The sequence below is a fragment of the Amblyomma mixtum genome, chromosome 6 (assembly GCF_055824585.1).
Source record: "Amblyomma mixtum isolate Tamu chromosome 6, ASM5582458v1, whole genome shotgun sequence".
Lineage (NCBI taxonomy): Eukaryota > Metazoa > Arthropoda > Arachnida > Ixodida > Ixodidae > Amblyomma > Amblyomma mixtum.
Genome location: NC_143017.1, coordinates 86,843,944 through 86,860,157, shown reverse-complemented (window position 1 = coordinate 86,860,157; position 16,214 = coordinate 86,843,944). Strand labels below are relative to the sequence as shown.

General features: G+C 43.8%; 1 protein-coding gene across 6 annotated transcripts in view; it reads right to left on the bottom strand.

Annotated features, from left to right (window-relative positions):
• The window catches only part of Vps13 (vacuolar protein sorting 13C), a 103,445-nt gene that overhangs the window by 6,983 nt on the left and 80,248 nt on the right, over positions 1–16,214 (bottom strand). For all 6 annotated transcript variants that reach the window (XM_089548304.1, XM_089548306.1, XM_089548307.1 and 3 more), the window contains 11 exons: positions 15,167–15,279; positions 8,998–9,157; positions 8,197–8,331; positions 6,689–6,770; positions 5,953–6,022; positions 5,424–5,526; positions 5,181–5,300; positions 4,832–4,947; positions 4,115–4,196; positions 2,069–2,258; positions 1,082–1,245 (listed from right to left, as the gene is read on the bottom strand). In XM_089548304.1, the coding sequence (XP_089404430.1) occupies positions 1,082–1,245; positions 2,069–2,258; positions 4,115–4,196; positions 4,832–4,947; positions 5,181–5,300; positions 5,424–5,526; positions 5,953–6,022; positions 6,689–6,770; positions 8,197–8,331; positions 8,998–9,157; positions 15,167–15,279 (1,335 nt within the window). The remainder of the gene's footprint in view (positions 1–1,081; positions 1,246–2,068; positions 2,259–4,114; positions 4,197–4,831; positions 4,948–5,180; positions 5,301–5,423; positions 5,527–5,952; positions 6,023–6,688; positions 6,771–8,196; positions 8,332–8,997; positions 9,158–15,166; positions 15,280–16,214) is intronic.

The following is a 16,214-nucleotide window of genomic DNA, read 5'->3' as shown; positions in this document are numbered from 1 at the left end:
GAAAGCATACATCAAGCTTTTCAACAAATACTTTCTGCATAAAACAACTGTGCTATAATTATGCGATATCCATCTTGAGGATCTGGGTGCTTACTGGGTGCCCTTAGTGCCAAGACAAGCCATCTCATAACTGAACTCAGGTCTGTAGACCAGAGCTAGACGGGCAAGAGAACTAATCATGAGGAGTTTAGAAATGCAGTCGACATAATGAAGAGGTTTTAGTCATCAACGGGCAAAGAAATGCCTTCCCCAAAGCTGCTGTTTCTCTGCATTTTAGGGCTTTCCCTCTTATCTACACACTCCTAGCACGTCAGAAATGGCCAGCCTATCCCAGTTAGTGTAGATAGCGATGCATCTCCACGGTGTGTCACTGGACTAACACTGTTCCCACCTTAACTTGCTGATCTATTTTGCCTTGTCCTGCCAACTGCTAGTTGCCCAAGTTAACTTAGTTGGTGGAGCAACTGCACCAGACAGGTGGTGGTCCCAGGTTCAAGCCCTGAACCAGGACAAATTTTTCTTTAACTGGAAAGTTCCTGAGCAAGCTGTGTAAGCTTTCCTCTGTAGCTGTATGGCTGCACCTGGGTGGATGCTAACAAGCAACTACTCACTTAAATGATGGTTTAGGTTTATGGGGTTTAACGTCCCTAAGCGACTAAAGCTATGAGAGACACCGTAGTGGAGAGCTCCGGAAATTTCGACCACCTGGGGTTCTTTAACGCACACTGACATCGCACAGTACACGGGCCTCTAGAATTTCTTCTTTAAAGAAATTCAACCGGCGCGGCCGGAATCGAACCCGCGTCTTTCGAGTCAGCAGCCGAGCACCATAACCACTGAGCCACCGCGGCGGCACTCACTTAAATGAAATCTACTCCACCTAGATGGGTTTCCTCCATACGGATTAAACTTTGATATCCATGGTGCATCTTCCCCATTTTTTTTTTTTTTTGACAATACACTCATACAAAAGAAGAGGGAAGGACATTCCCAAAGAAACTGGCTAATGGTGACACTTTATTCCGGAGGCACGAGAAGGCATCCTGGTGCCATAATAGAAAAGATGAATGGCAATGCTGACCATGACCAGGTCCCGTCCTCCCTGGGCAATGCCCTCCGCAATGTCGTTGGGGCGGCGGTTCTGCTCCAGTCTCCGGCGACGCTGGTACTCTTCATCCATGGTGAGCGCTGCAATGCCCTTTCCAAGCGTGCCCGTGATGCGGGACACTGCGCCTGCAGCACCACCTATACGGAAAGAGAATCCATGACTGAGCAAGCAGAGATGATTCAAACACACAACAGCCTCTCAGGAGACTGAAAACCTTGAGGACAAGGGACACTGAGGACAGCTCCATCCAATTTCTGTTCTTGGTAAAAATTTACTGTTTTTGTGGCTCTGCTAACATTCATTCAACAGCAAAAGGCACCTTTATTACCAAGAAAGGTGGGTTTAAAATAGAACATTTTTTCTCTTCCCACTTGACGATACAAACTTGCAATGTAAATAACCAGAAGGGACTCGGTGACCACCAAATGGTAGTGAATGGAGTCTCTTGCTACCAAACATGCATCAACAGAGCCAGAGAGAGTAGAACAAAATTGGATGGAGCAGCCCTTAGTACCCCTTTGAGTGAACGTCGCATTCACAGCAGTGCAGGATGTTTGGTTTATGGGTTTACAGGGTTTTACTGTCCCAAAGCGACTTAGGCTATGAGGGACGCCGTAGTGAAAGGCTCCGGAAATTCTGACCACCTGGGATTCTTTAACGTGCCCTGACATCGCACAGTAAACGGGCCTATAGAATTTCGCCTCCATCGAAATTCGAGCGCCACGGCCGGCATCGAATCCACGCCTTTCGGGTCAGGGCGCCGAGCGCCGTAACCACTGAGCCACCCCGGTGGTGAAGCGCAGGATGTATTTAATCACATCGTGTAATTGTGCAGTGCAGGATGTACTACACAATCACTGCCGGTAAAGCACTGCACTGCATTTGGTCAGAACACTGACGCAAATGATCAACTGCTTTTACACACTTAGGGTAAGCAAAATGCAGAGTGCGCTTGCTCACCGACGGTGTGACCGATGAGGCTTCGAACCCCCGTGGCCAGACCCTCGGCGAACTCCTCCGGCCCCTGGATGGCTCCCTGCAGTGGCTCATAGAAGAAGTCTCCGACGCCCGTCGTGAATCCGGTCAGCAGGCCCACAGGGTTGCCGATCACATCCAGTCCCAGCACCACCACGTAGATCTGCTTCAGTGTCTGCGCACAAGTTCCAAGGACAAATGAAGGAGCAGCGACCCCAAAATCCTATCGGCATCTTTGTAATACAGCATAACAATGAAGCACCAGTGAAGTGTCTGCGCACAAGTTCCAAGGACAAATGAAGGAGCAGCGACCCCAAAATCCTATCGGCATCTTTGTAATACAGCATAACAATGAAGCACCAGTGAAGAATAAATCATTTCATAAACGTTTTTTTCATCACAATGTCGCTTTTGCTTCTCAAACTCGGTACGACTGATAGCAATGGTACAATACACCCTCGTAAATTCCAAAGGAAAATGAAGAAACCTTTCACAGTAGATGAAGTTTCAAGATGAGCAGATTCTGGAATTTCCACTTTACTGATATATATATAATTTTAGAAATATAAGCCCTTAATTTTTATTTCACGCACAAATTGTACTCCAAAAACTGAGTACTTAATCGTAATAACAAGTCCAGCATAAAGGCACAGTGGCACAATAACTGAGTACTTGATCGTAATAACAAGTCCAGCATAAGGGCACAGTGGCACAATAACTGAGTGCTTGATCGTAATAACAAGTCCAGCATAAGGGCACAGTGGCACAATAACTGAGTACTTAATCGTAATAACAAGTCTAGCATAAAGGCACAGTAGTGCAAGAAACCTGTCTCACAAAGATCAAGCATGCTAGCTTTGTTGCAGTAAGTGGCTAGACGAAAGTGAAGAAAGTGCACAGATCCATGGACTGCACCAAGTAGGCCCCTGTCACTGCTGTGTGCAGATCGGAGAGACAGAGAAGGAAGGAAGAGAAGAAAAGATGTGGCCTGCGTCGCAGTCTCTGCCAGCTTTACATAAGCACAAAATGACACTAAAAATGCGATAGGCAGAACATCAGTGCAGAATCTGAATGAGTCCTATTGAAGCGTGGAATTGGTGAGAACAGCCGCAGTCAGTGACTGTACTGGGATCTCCTGCATGAATGTCAGTAATAAAACAAATAGTATCACAAGCAAGAAAACACTGGTAAATAATAAAAATTGAGTACATACAAAGGCTATTATAAAATTGCAGACACAGGGAACTGGACCTTGTAGTTGAAGTCGCTCATGGTGATAATTTCCACTAGCTAGCAAACCCTCCAGATTCGTCAAGTTTGAAATTATTTAAGTGCTCCAGAAAGGCAAAAACAGACAATTTCGGGCAGGCACAAGTTTACTCAATGCACCCACAGACATATTCAACCAAAAGGAGAGCCTTAATTCTGTGAAGACCCAGTGGTACACCCATGTCAACTCTGCCAAAGACAATAATCAAAGAAAAGAAAGAAAAGGAAACTAGGATATGAAAGACAAGTAACGATTTCCTCAAGCATTAGTTTTCTTTCCCCCCCCCCCTCCTCAATTGCCATTTTAGACACAGATGATTTGGGTGCGCCACAATACGCATGTGCAGAACACTGATTATTTATTGGAAGTCAGCACAGTGCCCCTGCTGTTCCTCTGTTGGTACCTTGTTTTTTTACTCACTGCTAGTCATACTGTGAACCACCACCCAAACCTAACCGTCTTAAGCCATGGAGAGAGGACAGCAGTAACATGGCGTATCTGCTCATCAAGTCAACACTGATCGATGCAAACAGCACTAACTGCGGGCATTGCACGCCCAGACTAAAAGGGAAATGATTCACCTTTACCCAGATACTCATTAACAGCCATCGAGTCATAACGGAGGCATTCATGTCAAATTCAAGAGAAAGACAAGGCATAAATCTACTTAGACCGCGGCAGTGTTTGTGACCCTGAAACCTTTCAATAATAACTCAGAAGGCGCCTTCGACTGTGGTTATTCCTTGCACAAGCTTCGTTACCTGACGGAAGTAGTGGGAGGATGCCTCATTCGTCAGCTGGTGCATCGTCAAATAGGTGTTGCTCTTCTCAAAGTAGTCCAGCCTAGTTAAGAGAAGAAGGCACGGTGGTGTCAGACTGGTATTCATATCTTCAAGGCCAGGCACTAAAATTCAAGCATGAAACACACATGCTGGACACTTCCACCCATTAAAACCAAGCAGTGTTTGAGAACTACACAAAGCACATCTTTCAATCAAGAGTGCACGTGTACCAACGCACAGGCGCTTTCGGTACTCCACACACTACTGCGGCCTTGTTGACTGCTCTCTAGACCACAAAAAAGTGATGCTGCAAATGCACAGCATGACGAGACTGTTTTATGATGTTTTTCAGCAGACATGACATGAGAGAGCTGTCGAAATTGAGGAACTACTGTTTAGTAGCAGATATATCGTGCTAAAAAACTTCCGCGAACACAATACATCTGCTACTACACAGTAACAGATCCTACATATGTCAGACTACCCCTTGTTATCAGATATGTTGTGTATACGATGACTGCTCCGTGGTCTAGAGCACGCATTAGTGCAGTTTCCACAACAATGCACGAGTCAAGTGGGACACTGATCAGCTCTCTACCTCTAGGCCTCTATTTTAGGCCTCTCTGTGAAAAACGTAGCATTACGCGACAGAAACAAAAACTCTTCAAAATTTGAAATATTTTCTACATCACTCACTTGAGAACGGCGTCTTGGATTTCTGTAAAGGTAACTCCAAAGCTCTGCAGCAGAAGGTTGAAGAGGCTTCCGCCACTGCCCTTGCTGTCGGCCGAAAGCGAGAAACTCAGGTGAAGCTGAAACACACAAATGCAAGCGCATGAGCAGACCGCAGATGGAGTGGTAGCAGCTTAAAAGTAACAGCCACATAAAGGTCAGCTGAACGAGATGAGCTTCCTCGTGTCAGAACAGTGAAAAATTATCAAAAAACAAAACAAGCACACAATTACTCACGGACTTCCTAGAATTATCTATTCTAAAACTGTCCTGGCTGTTACATGCTGCGCAAAGTGCTGCCAAAGGGTTATACCTTGATTGGTGAAAAGTGGAGCATATCGAAGAAGTCCTTGGCGCCCTGTTCCGAGAACTGCTCGGCAATTTCCTTCAGGTCACCCCTGGTCAACACCCTGTCTTTCTCAATCAGCTCCTCCTTCAAAACATACAGAAACAAAAAATATATATTGGTGATTGATAAAAATGTGCTTCATAAGCAAAGTTCATTCCAAACCACAACAAGTCAGGTCACAAACACTAAGAAGACTTCAAAACTTACGTGGTTGGCTTCTTTCTCATTAAGGGTTAGGAATGAACCGATGGCATTGACAAAGCACTGGTCGACCCTGGCATGGAATTCCTGGACCAAAACCTTGAAGTACCTGAAGGAAAAAAAAGGCATTCATACAGCGAAGAATTAGCAATGTGCTCCACTCTCCTGCATGCTATGGCAGACAACAGCAGCACCACAGTCTTATAAAAATACAAGCCAGCAGTTCTATAATGGGAGTCTACAGACTAAGAACCTATAAGGTGTTTCTAGGAAGATGATCTGGCTTTTCACAGGAGGTAACGACACCACTGGAGGTAACGACACCACTGGAGGTAACGACACCACTGGAGGTAACGACACCACTGGAGGTAACGACACCACTGGAGGCAACGACACCACTGGAGGCAACGACACCAATGGAGGTAACGACACCAATGGAGGTAACGACACCCCATGAGAGTGAGGTGGTAACATAGCACTTTTCTGAAAACATCTATAAAGAGCATGATAAAGATGAATCATTCAACACACTTACTTGAACTGGCGGACTTGCGAGTAGTCAAATTGTCGCATTATCACACTGGTCTCGAAGAAGGGCTTGGGAACTACCAACAAAGAGAGACCAGTTTCAGTCATCTCTTCAGAAACTTGAGGCAAACAGAAATACTGCAAACGTCAGAGTAAGTAGTATAAAAATGGTCTCCGAGACTAACATTTACCGAGGTGGAAACACCTGGGGCTATGGCACTATTCTGATGTTAACCTGCAAAGGGCACTGTCCTTAGTGTGCTTTGTGCACTGAGAACATTATTGATAAGGGAGACATCATTTGCAGGTTTCGAAGTGGTTCAATGGAAGGCACAGCAGCGGTGTGCTGCACTTGCCTGCTGTTAACTTGCTGTCACTTCATTTACGCATGTATTTGTATGTAAAAGACATGTGCAAGTGGTAAATCTGCCTCGATCAAATGTCTTTGTCCTTTGGCTTGTCACAAAGGCTTCCAATATGTGCATGAGGTGCATCAAAACATCATAATACCAAAAGTTTGGTTTATTGGTTTGGTTTACTGGGGTTTAACATCCCAAAGCGACTCGGGCTACGAGGGATGCCGTAGTGAAGGGCTCCGGAAATTTCGACCACCTGGGGTTCTTTAATGTGCATTGACCGTAATACCAAAAGTCTGTTTGAAGCACATTGCAAAGGAAGGCTAAATTTGTTTTGTTCTAGAAGTTAAAAAGTTCAAATAGAAATATCTCTGAGAAAAGACTCACTCATGCCCTCTCCAAATGATCTCCTGATCGTGACAGGTGTCAGGATCACAGGGAAAGTGCAGTCGGCAATCTGGTTGTCGATCTGCGATCAAATGATGGAAGGTAGCAAAAAACAAAAATGTTGCTAATGAGTTGTTTTTGTTAATATCTCACTGTAACTCCCTTTACTTGTCAAAAGAGAGTGATCGTCAGCATAATAAGATTCACATTAACTACGGCATCAAAATCTTCAAAGGAAAACTGAAGACAGCACTGATTGCAGTATATATTTTTTTTAGATTTCTTTTTCTGCATGCCATACAAAACTGGGAAAGGGTCCAATGCAGTATTGTCCTTCTTCAGCCCTAGCACGGAATACACCTAAGCTGCCAAGTGTCAGCACTGAGCTACAACTTTTGTTGTACTCACCTACATTGGAGCCTTTGCCAGTTTTGCACAGCATGCAAAAAAAAAAGGAAATCTAAAAAAAAAAAGAAGAAATAATTTACTGCAATTAATGCTATTTTCAGCTTTCGACTGAAGATGCGGGTGCAGTATCCGCCTGCAAAAATTCCAGGATTTGGCCAGGATTTGACAAGTAAGAACCACAAGCTACATACAAAACGAGATCACCATAGTCTGATTCATCAGCGGTGAACACGCTTACAGCAATCCTGCACAGCTGAGAAGAAGCTCCCTATGTTACAGTGCACGCATTATGAACTCATGCCACAGCTCAAGAGCATCTTTACTTCAAAAGCCTTCACTCCATCAACCAAACCCTGCCTGCTGCTCCTAGCCAAGCATGCTATGGTGTCATCATCATCATCATCATCAGCCTGACTACGCACACTGCAGGGCAAAGGCCTCTCCCATATTTCTCCAAATAACCCTGTCCTTCGCCAGTTGCGATCACCGTATCCCCGCAAACTTCTTAATCTCATCCTCCCACCTAACTTCCTGCGGTCCCCTGCTATGCTTGCCTTCTCTTGGTATCCACTCCATTACTCTTAAGGACCAGCGGCTATCTTGCCTTCGCATCACATGCCCTGCCCAAGCCCACTTCTTCCTCTTGATTTCAACTAGGATGTCATTAACCCACGTTTGTTCTCTCACCCACTCCGCCCGCTTCCGATCTCTTAACGTTAGACCTATCATTTTTCTTTCCATAGCTCGCTGCGTTGTTCTTAACTTAAGCTGAACCCTCTTTGTTAGCCTCCACATTTCTGCCCCATAGGTGAGTACCGGTAAGATACAGCTGTTGTATACTATACTATACTATACTATACTGTACTATAGTGTACTATACTGTACTATACTGTACTATACTATACTATACTATACTATACTATACTATACTATACTATACTATACTCCACTATACTATACTATACTATGTATGTGTGTGTGTGTGTGTGCGTGCGTGCGTGCGTGCGTATGTATATGTATGTACGTACGTATGTATACTATGTTATATGCTACGGTGTGCCACAGTATTAAGCTGTGCAATATGTGCAATACTCAGTTACCTGAAGCAAGTGAAGCTTGGCGTGAATCATGGTTTGGTGCTGAGACTGCTTGTACGTCGCCCAAATTCCGGGCCTGGCGAGGCGCCGCAGATCTCTTCGGGGACTTGAGAGGACCTTCATCTGCTTGAAGTCCACCTGAGAAGCGCAGCAACGTCCGAATTAAGAATGTCTTGTTTTCAACACACAGGAAGAATGCATGGATGGAGGAGGAGAGACAGAGGAGGGAGGAATCGTTAAGTACAAGGCTCTCCACTGTTGTAAATGCTCCAAGCCAGTTGCACACTGGCCCCAATACCAGTGGCTCCTATTTTCAATGCCAGTCATATTATTCATTTAACAATGTGACCACATCTGACACCTCTGTTCATTTACTTGCGATAAAGTGGCTCCAGATATGGGGACTGGTGGCTTAGGTCTTAGTGCACAGCTGGTGTGGCTGGCAGATGTTTTCCTATAAAGCACTGCCTCATGAAAAAAGAGAAAGGTGACGAATATTCCCCTTTCCAATTATATAAACAGCTAATTATGGGGTGCTCTCTCCCATTATTGCTGAACTTGCACAGCACACGCAAAGGCTAGCAAATGGGAGAGGGCAAAAGAGGGTAATGGAGAGAGGGCTTGATATGCCGGAACCAGCTCCTCTGGTTGATACTAAAGTTGAGAAGACATTGGAAATACAACAGAAGTCATTTTCAAAACGTTTATGTTCTTTTCGTAGACCTTTTCGTAGACACTATGTTCATAGAATATTAACAGCTATGCTGTAAGGAACAACCGCATGAACTGTCTGCCATCGCTCACCTCGTAGCCGTTGACCATGAGAACAGAGGCTGGGTCTCTATCCATCCGGCGCAGATTGCTGTAGCGCTGGTACTGCGTTTCCAGCTGGCTCGCCTGCTTGGCATTCACGGCCTTGAAGTAGGTCTTGCTCTCTTTTTTGGACTCCCATTTTACTCCCGAGCTGCGTTACAAAAGAAGGGCAGAATTTCGGGCCAGTTCTTCACACATACTAAAGCAACGGAAGGATAACAAACAGGGCATGAAGACAAGAGGGCAGAAAGGGCAGGCACTACATACAGCAAAACCTTGGTAATTAGATCTTGTTCATTTTTTAATTCGAGGCAATCTGACTATCTCCGGAATCCCATCAAATGCCTATGTAAGTCTGCGGTGTCGGAAAATCGTTTATTGGGATGTCTGGAGATGACATCAGTTGATTCAAATGAGCTCCCGAAGCAGCACTGTTTCGAGGCATGACCTTTTCGACATCGTTCAAATATTGATCCTCAGGCCTGAGCTGGATATTAAACTGTCTACTGCACCCCTCTGATGCACGCTACAGCAGGCATGTTGACGATCGGCAGGCCTCCCTCGATAGGCCGAGTGTCTCGCTGCATAGTTTCGTTTTTGGGGGCTTTGCTGCCAGTCCGTGGAAACTGGCGGCTTTAGGCCACACATATCAGCCTGCCAGCAGCTGATCCCACAGCTGCACGATGTTTAGGATGATGATTGGTCTTTTGATGTGTTGGCATTGCTACTCTCACATTCGCAAGATCTGCCCATCTGGTATTGTGTGATGCCTCTGCCACTTTCCAAGAATCCTCTGCCCACTACCCACCCACCTTTGCCCTCCACTAATCTCCAACCACAACCAATCAACCCACCTCCACCTTCGAGAAGCTTCACCCACCACTAACCACCTACTTCACCAACCTTTCCCCTTCAATCACCTCCATCGTTCAGAAGCCACCACCAACCAATCGACCTCCACCCTACTCAAGCTCCACCCATCACTCATCCACTCACTTCCACCCTCCAGATGCCTCCACCCACGAGAAGCCCACGCAGCACTGGAATAAAAAAGCGACGCCAAAATACAATTCAAAGTCATAAGGGGAAGGCAATCATTGCAGAAGCGAAATGTGCAACAAACAATGTTAACGAAGATTTGTCGCATCACATCGTATGATGGCCTGAGCATTATTCGTTTTTGCTTTTGTATTTTGAAAGAATCTTACCACTCCAGTGCAAATAAGCACTTCCCTGTGGTACTTCCATTATTCCGCTGCACCGAAACTCCATACTCATCACATACTGTTTGCAGTTTGTGTGGTAAAACCTCCTCACATGTGGCCCTACAAGCGAAAAAGCTCTGGCGCTGCCACATCGCGCACTGAAAGAAGCCGCAGAGACCTTTACCATTATGCAGCAGTTCTGCTTCTGATACTGTCAGCATGCAAAAAGTGAAGCATTTGATGGTACTGAGCAAAACCGCCGTTGCCACGTAGTTTTCACCTTGAAAGGAGATGACTGTAGCCTTGGTTTTCATCAAATAAACTTTACTCCCATATGAATGGTTTCAGCAGTTTTTTGGGGCAATTTGATAATTTGGAAATTTTTCCCACTTCTCTGCAGTGCGAATTAACAAGGTTTTACAGTACTAACTACTGTGAAGTTTGTTCAGTTCAGAAACAGAGCGCCCCTGCGCAGTTCCTCACAACCAAGAAAACAGAAATAAAAAAATGGAAGGCCACCCTCAGAGCTGCAACATGAAAAGTTGTGTTTAATGGCATATAAGCAACTAAGGCTATCATGCGCCAGACACACTGAAACATGAAAAGGATGGTAAAAATGATCCATCACATTGCACCATATATCATCTCACAACTGCATAATTCACTTGTAATAAGGGAGTAATATACTCATTGGCATCCACCCGAGCACAGCCATACAGCTACAAAGGAAAGCTATACAGCTTTCTCAGAAACTTCGTAGTTAAAGAAAAATTCGTCCTGGTCCGGGGTTCGAACCCAGGAACACCGCTTCACCGGACCAGTCGCTCTACCAGTTGAGCTAACCAGGACGGCAAGCTTGTGGTAGGGCGAGAGCGAACTGATCAATAACTCGAAGTGGGAACTGTTTTTTTTTTTTCTTTAACCACGAAGTTTCTGAGAAAGCTGTATAGCTTTCCTTTGTAGCCGTATAGCTGCGCTCGGGTGGATGCCAATGAGTAATTACTCCCTTATTACAAATCTACTCCACCTTGGGGGATTCCCCTAAACATTTGACCAACATAGTTCACTTGCTGTTAATATGATTTCACTTTCTATAAGGAGCTGCACAGGCACGCTTAGTTCTGCTGTGGCATATGTTTGTAAATACTTTGCAGTTGTTAGTAATGCCCGTCCTCTGTGCACCCTTGTCTCCGTGTCCTGTTGGGTGCACATTTTTAACAGCGTCAGAAAATGAAATTATTTATTTATTTTTTTATTTGGTCATACTGTTAACCCTCAAATGAGGGTCGTTACAGGGAGGGAACAAAAACAAATACATAAATGAGCAATCATGAGTCAGAGTTCAAAATTTGTGCACCATTTCTCAAAAATATATCAACACCTAGCTCAAATTGTTGAACGTTCATACTCTCCACAACATCACTTGGCAATCTGTTCCACATTTCAATTACATCAGGGAAGAAAGAATACCGGTACACATCCGTACGTGTGTTAATAGGCTGTAGTACCTTGCTGTGGTTTTTCCGGGAACCACGTTTTAGAGGTGCTTTCACATAATGTTCTTTATTTATTTTTAATGTCCCTTGCATTATCTGGAAAAAAAGTTTGAGTCTATGTTTTATTCTTCTAATTTCCAGCGTTTCCAGTTCACACTGCTGCATCATCTTTGTAACCGAGTCAGTACGGCGATACTTTGAACATATAAAACGTGCTGAAATCCGCTGTACTCTTTCTACCTTCTTTTTTAAGCATTTTTGGTGAGGGCTCCACACAGCATTCGCATATTCCAGAACTGGTCGTATAAACGTTTTGTAGGCGACTAACTTAATTTCTCTAGTTGCGTTTGGAAGTTTTCTCCTAAGAAAGCAAAGCTTCTGGTACGCTTTTGAATAGATATTCTCAATATGAATACGCCAGTCTAGATTATGCGTCACTGTCACCCCTAAGTACCGGAAACTCTGCACCTCGACCAAGGTATTTTCTCCAATATTATATTCAAATCTGATAACGTTCTGTTTTTTAGTTACGTGAGTGTATGTAGATTTATTGTAGTTAATTACCATACCCCATCTTTGGCACCACGAGTTTAATGATTGTAGGCATTTATTTAGTTTGATCTGATCTTCCGTGCAGGCTACACGCGTGTAAATTAGACAATCATCGGCGAATAGTTTAATTTTTACAGGTGGGTTAATATTACACGAAATATCATTAATATACAATAAAAACAAAAGTGGGCCTAAAACAGACCCCTGCGGCACTCCAGACACAACTTCACACTTCCCCGACTCACTTTTCCCGATTCTGACCCTTTGATAACGGTTTTTTAAATATGCCTGAATCCACAATACTACATTTTCACTAATTCCTAGGCTCCTCAATTTGGAAAGTAGTTTATGATGTGCAACTTTATCGAATGCCTTCGCAAAGTCTATACATACAACATCTACCTGTTGGCATTCATCTGTAGCTGTACAAAGGTCATGTACAGTTTCGATTAGCTGTGTCACCGTCGAAAGGCCAGATCGGAAACCGTGCTGAACTGGGCATAATAAATCGTTTTTTTCTAAAAAATACAGAATATGTTTTGCTACTGCATGCTCTAGGACTTTACAGCACACAGAAGTGAGCGAGACCGGTCTGTAGTTGTTTACACATAGCCTATTGCCACTTTTAAATATCGGAACAACGGTGGCATCGCGCCAGTCCTGAGGTACTGAATGATCCCGCAAAGATTTTTCGAATAAAAGCTGCAAATAATACGACATCCATTCAGCGTACCGTTGAAGAAATACCGTTGGTATTTCATCTGGGCCACACGATTTTTTTGCATCCAACCTAAGCAAATGCTGGAACACGCCCTCCCTTGTAATGCGTAGGTCTTCCATTGGGTATTGTATTGCGCAGACTAAAGGATCACCGTCACTGTCACATCTATCCTTCGTGAAAACTGATTGGAAAAAATGATTAAATACGTTTGCAATATCTTTCTTTTCTGTCACGACTGCGTCGCCATCCACTATCTGTTCTATTTCATTCTTTCTATCTGCGAAATATCGCCAAAACTTTTGTGGCGAGCTTTTAAGGAAGTTTGTAAGCGTTTTATTGAAGAACGTTTTCTTTGACTCCACCAATGCAGATTTTAGCATTTGTTTGGTTATTGAAAGTTCTGTTGCCCTGCTTTTTTTCTTCCTTAACCTTTTTATCTTACGCTTAAGGTGTATGATGCTCCTAGTTACCCATGGATTTTTTTGCTGTGATTTCCTTATACGTGTGGGGACAAAATGATCTATGCAATATTTGATTATGCCTTTAAGTCGGTCCCATAGTTCTTCTACACTTTCGCGGTTGGATGCTATTTCAAATTCATTAAAGCTTTCTTCCAGAACGTCTAGGATGGACGTGTCATTCGCACGGCCATAATCCTTAACATGCATCACGACATATGGTTTCTTACAGATTCTTGTGTGCAGCGGTACATTCAAGCAAACCATCTTATGATCTGATAAACCATTCTCAACTGATACAGTATAGTCTGGTATTCTACCGGATATGAAAACCAAGTCCAACAATGACTGGGACTTTGGTGTAACTCTTGTGAAGTCTTTAACTATTTGCTTAAGATTATGTGAAAACATGATCTGCATCATTTTATTGGCGCTCCTTATTTCTGTATTACCCGTTGATAGACTTTCCCAGTTAATATGCGGCAAATTAAAGTCACCAGCCATTATTAGTCTTGTGTTTTCATTTACATGGGAGTTAAGAAATACATTCAAGCCATCCAAAAATTCTGGCGGAGTGGCTGGTGGTCTGTACACAGTCCCTAACATATACCACATGTTTGCACAGCTGATCTTGCACCAGACCGTTTCAGAGACATTGCAATCAAGGGCGACTGCGTTTATAGTGCTTTTCACAATAATAGCCACGCCACCACCTCTGGAATCTCTGTCGCATCTAAACACCTTGTAGTCAGGAGGAAAAATACTACTGTCATTAATTGCGCTATGTAACCATGTCTCAGTCAACATCAATACATCAGGTCTCTCAGAAATTAGTAGATACTCTAAATCAGTTACTTTATTTGCTATACTCTTTGATACATCTTTGATGATAACCAACTGCGTGGAGAGAGAAAAGCAACAATTATTGTATGAAGTGTAACCCTCTTCTGGAACACACATACTCATTTTTCTGCAAACAGGTTTCATGCCAGGAGTAAGCGGTGAGGGGCTAGTTGGTATGACATGATTACAAAACATAAAACTAAGCAGGGGACAGGGCACAGGAGAGAAGCAAACAGGACGAGCTCAGACTTGCTTTCTTCCTGCATACAATACAACCTCGTTCATTCAAGTCTATTCGTACAATTGGACAGCGTAAGCTGTTTGAACCAAGTGCCTTGGAAGATCATTGCTTTTAAGTACATAACATGCTTCTTTGGACCGACTAACTAAAACTAGCTCTGAAAGCTGTCATGAAGATGCATAGCTATAAATTAGTGGCGGTTATATTTTTTTGCTGTAAATATAGCAGCGCAAATATTGTTAAACGTAAGGAAACATTAAAGATTCACAGATAACATGGTTCTGCAATGAGATATTTCAGACAAGTTAAAATACTGTTTTCTTTTCAACAAAAAGTAGAACACTGAAGGATCACATATCCATTTTTCTTTGTCTAAGAGGCCATTCAGACAGGCTACGTCTGCTGGGATTCGTATGTGGACATTACATAGAGAGTTAACAATAACTGAAAAAAAAGTACACAGAGCCAGGTAAGCCCATACAAATGTAGAAGGCTGTCGCTCTCAAAAATAAGATGATCATTGCAATTTAAAATTATCACTGATTAGCTATGCGTGTTGGCTACATCACATATACTTACCAGGAAAAAAGAACAGAGTGCAATAACATGTTAGCCAAGCAAATGCATTTGAAATCAGAACTGACCCTGTGACAGAGATGTAGACGATCTCTCTCCTGGGCTGGGCAGTAACCAGGGAGATCCCAACGGCCTGGAGGTTGAGCACCACATCGTAGATGTTCCGCTCCAATGCTCCAGACTACAAAGTCAGATAAAAATCAGCAGGTCAGCAAACAAATCCAACAAACCAGGATGCCACACAAACAAGACTGCTTCAGCAAAGCCATGCCAGCAGAAAAAAGTTTAAAGGTGCACTGAAGAGGATTCTGAACTTGTCTTTTTGCCGCGGGAACTAGATCTACACGTTCCTAGCATTCTTAGAAACTGCAACTTATTGCCCTGTATGGCCGATTTCCCTAATTAAATCGAATTAACGTCCGGCTCCCGCCCCTTTTTTTTAATTCTGCCTCGTACGATGGGCGGAGTCGACCAACGCGTGAAGTTCCTTTCAGCCAGCTCCGTGGAGGCTTTGCTTTCGCTTTATTTTGTTTTTTAGGTTTCCATGAATAAATAGTTTCCCTCGCAGATAATATAGTCGCAAAATAAGCCCACAGAAATAAAAATACGCGCGGACTATTTGCTACTACGGACTACTACGTATTACTCCGCCGATGGCAGAGCGGCAAGCCGCCACGGGACTGGGTGAAAGGCACTCCACGCGTTGGTCGACTCCGCCCACCGTACGAGGCAGAATTAAAAAAAAAGGGCGGGAGCCGGCCGTTAATTCGATTTAATTTGGGAAATCGGCCACACAGGGCAATAAGTTGCAGTTTCAAAGAATGCTAGGAACGTGTAGATCGAGTTCCCGCGGCAAAAAGACAAGTTCAGATTCCTCTTCAGTGCACCTTTAAGGCATGACAGAGAAGTTCTCACCTTATACATTCCTTCCTTCCTTTGCATTAAATATAAGTATATACATTGCAGAGGCTACTGTGCTGGAAACTGTAAGGGATGCCCCGCAGGATTAGAACGTCATCTCCTGTCGCATTATTTGCCATAAGAAAGTAAGCATACTGGTCACATCAGGTATATACCATTGCCTTCAAATTGCACCCGAAGCGTTACAAGGTGTGC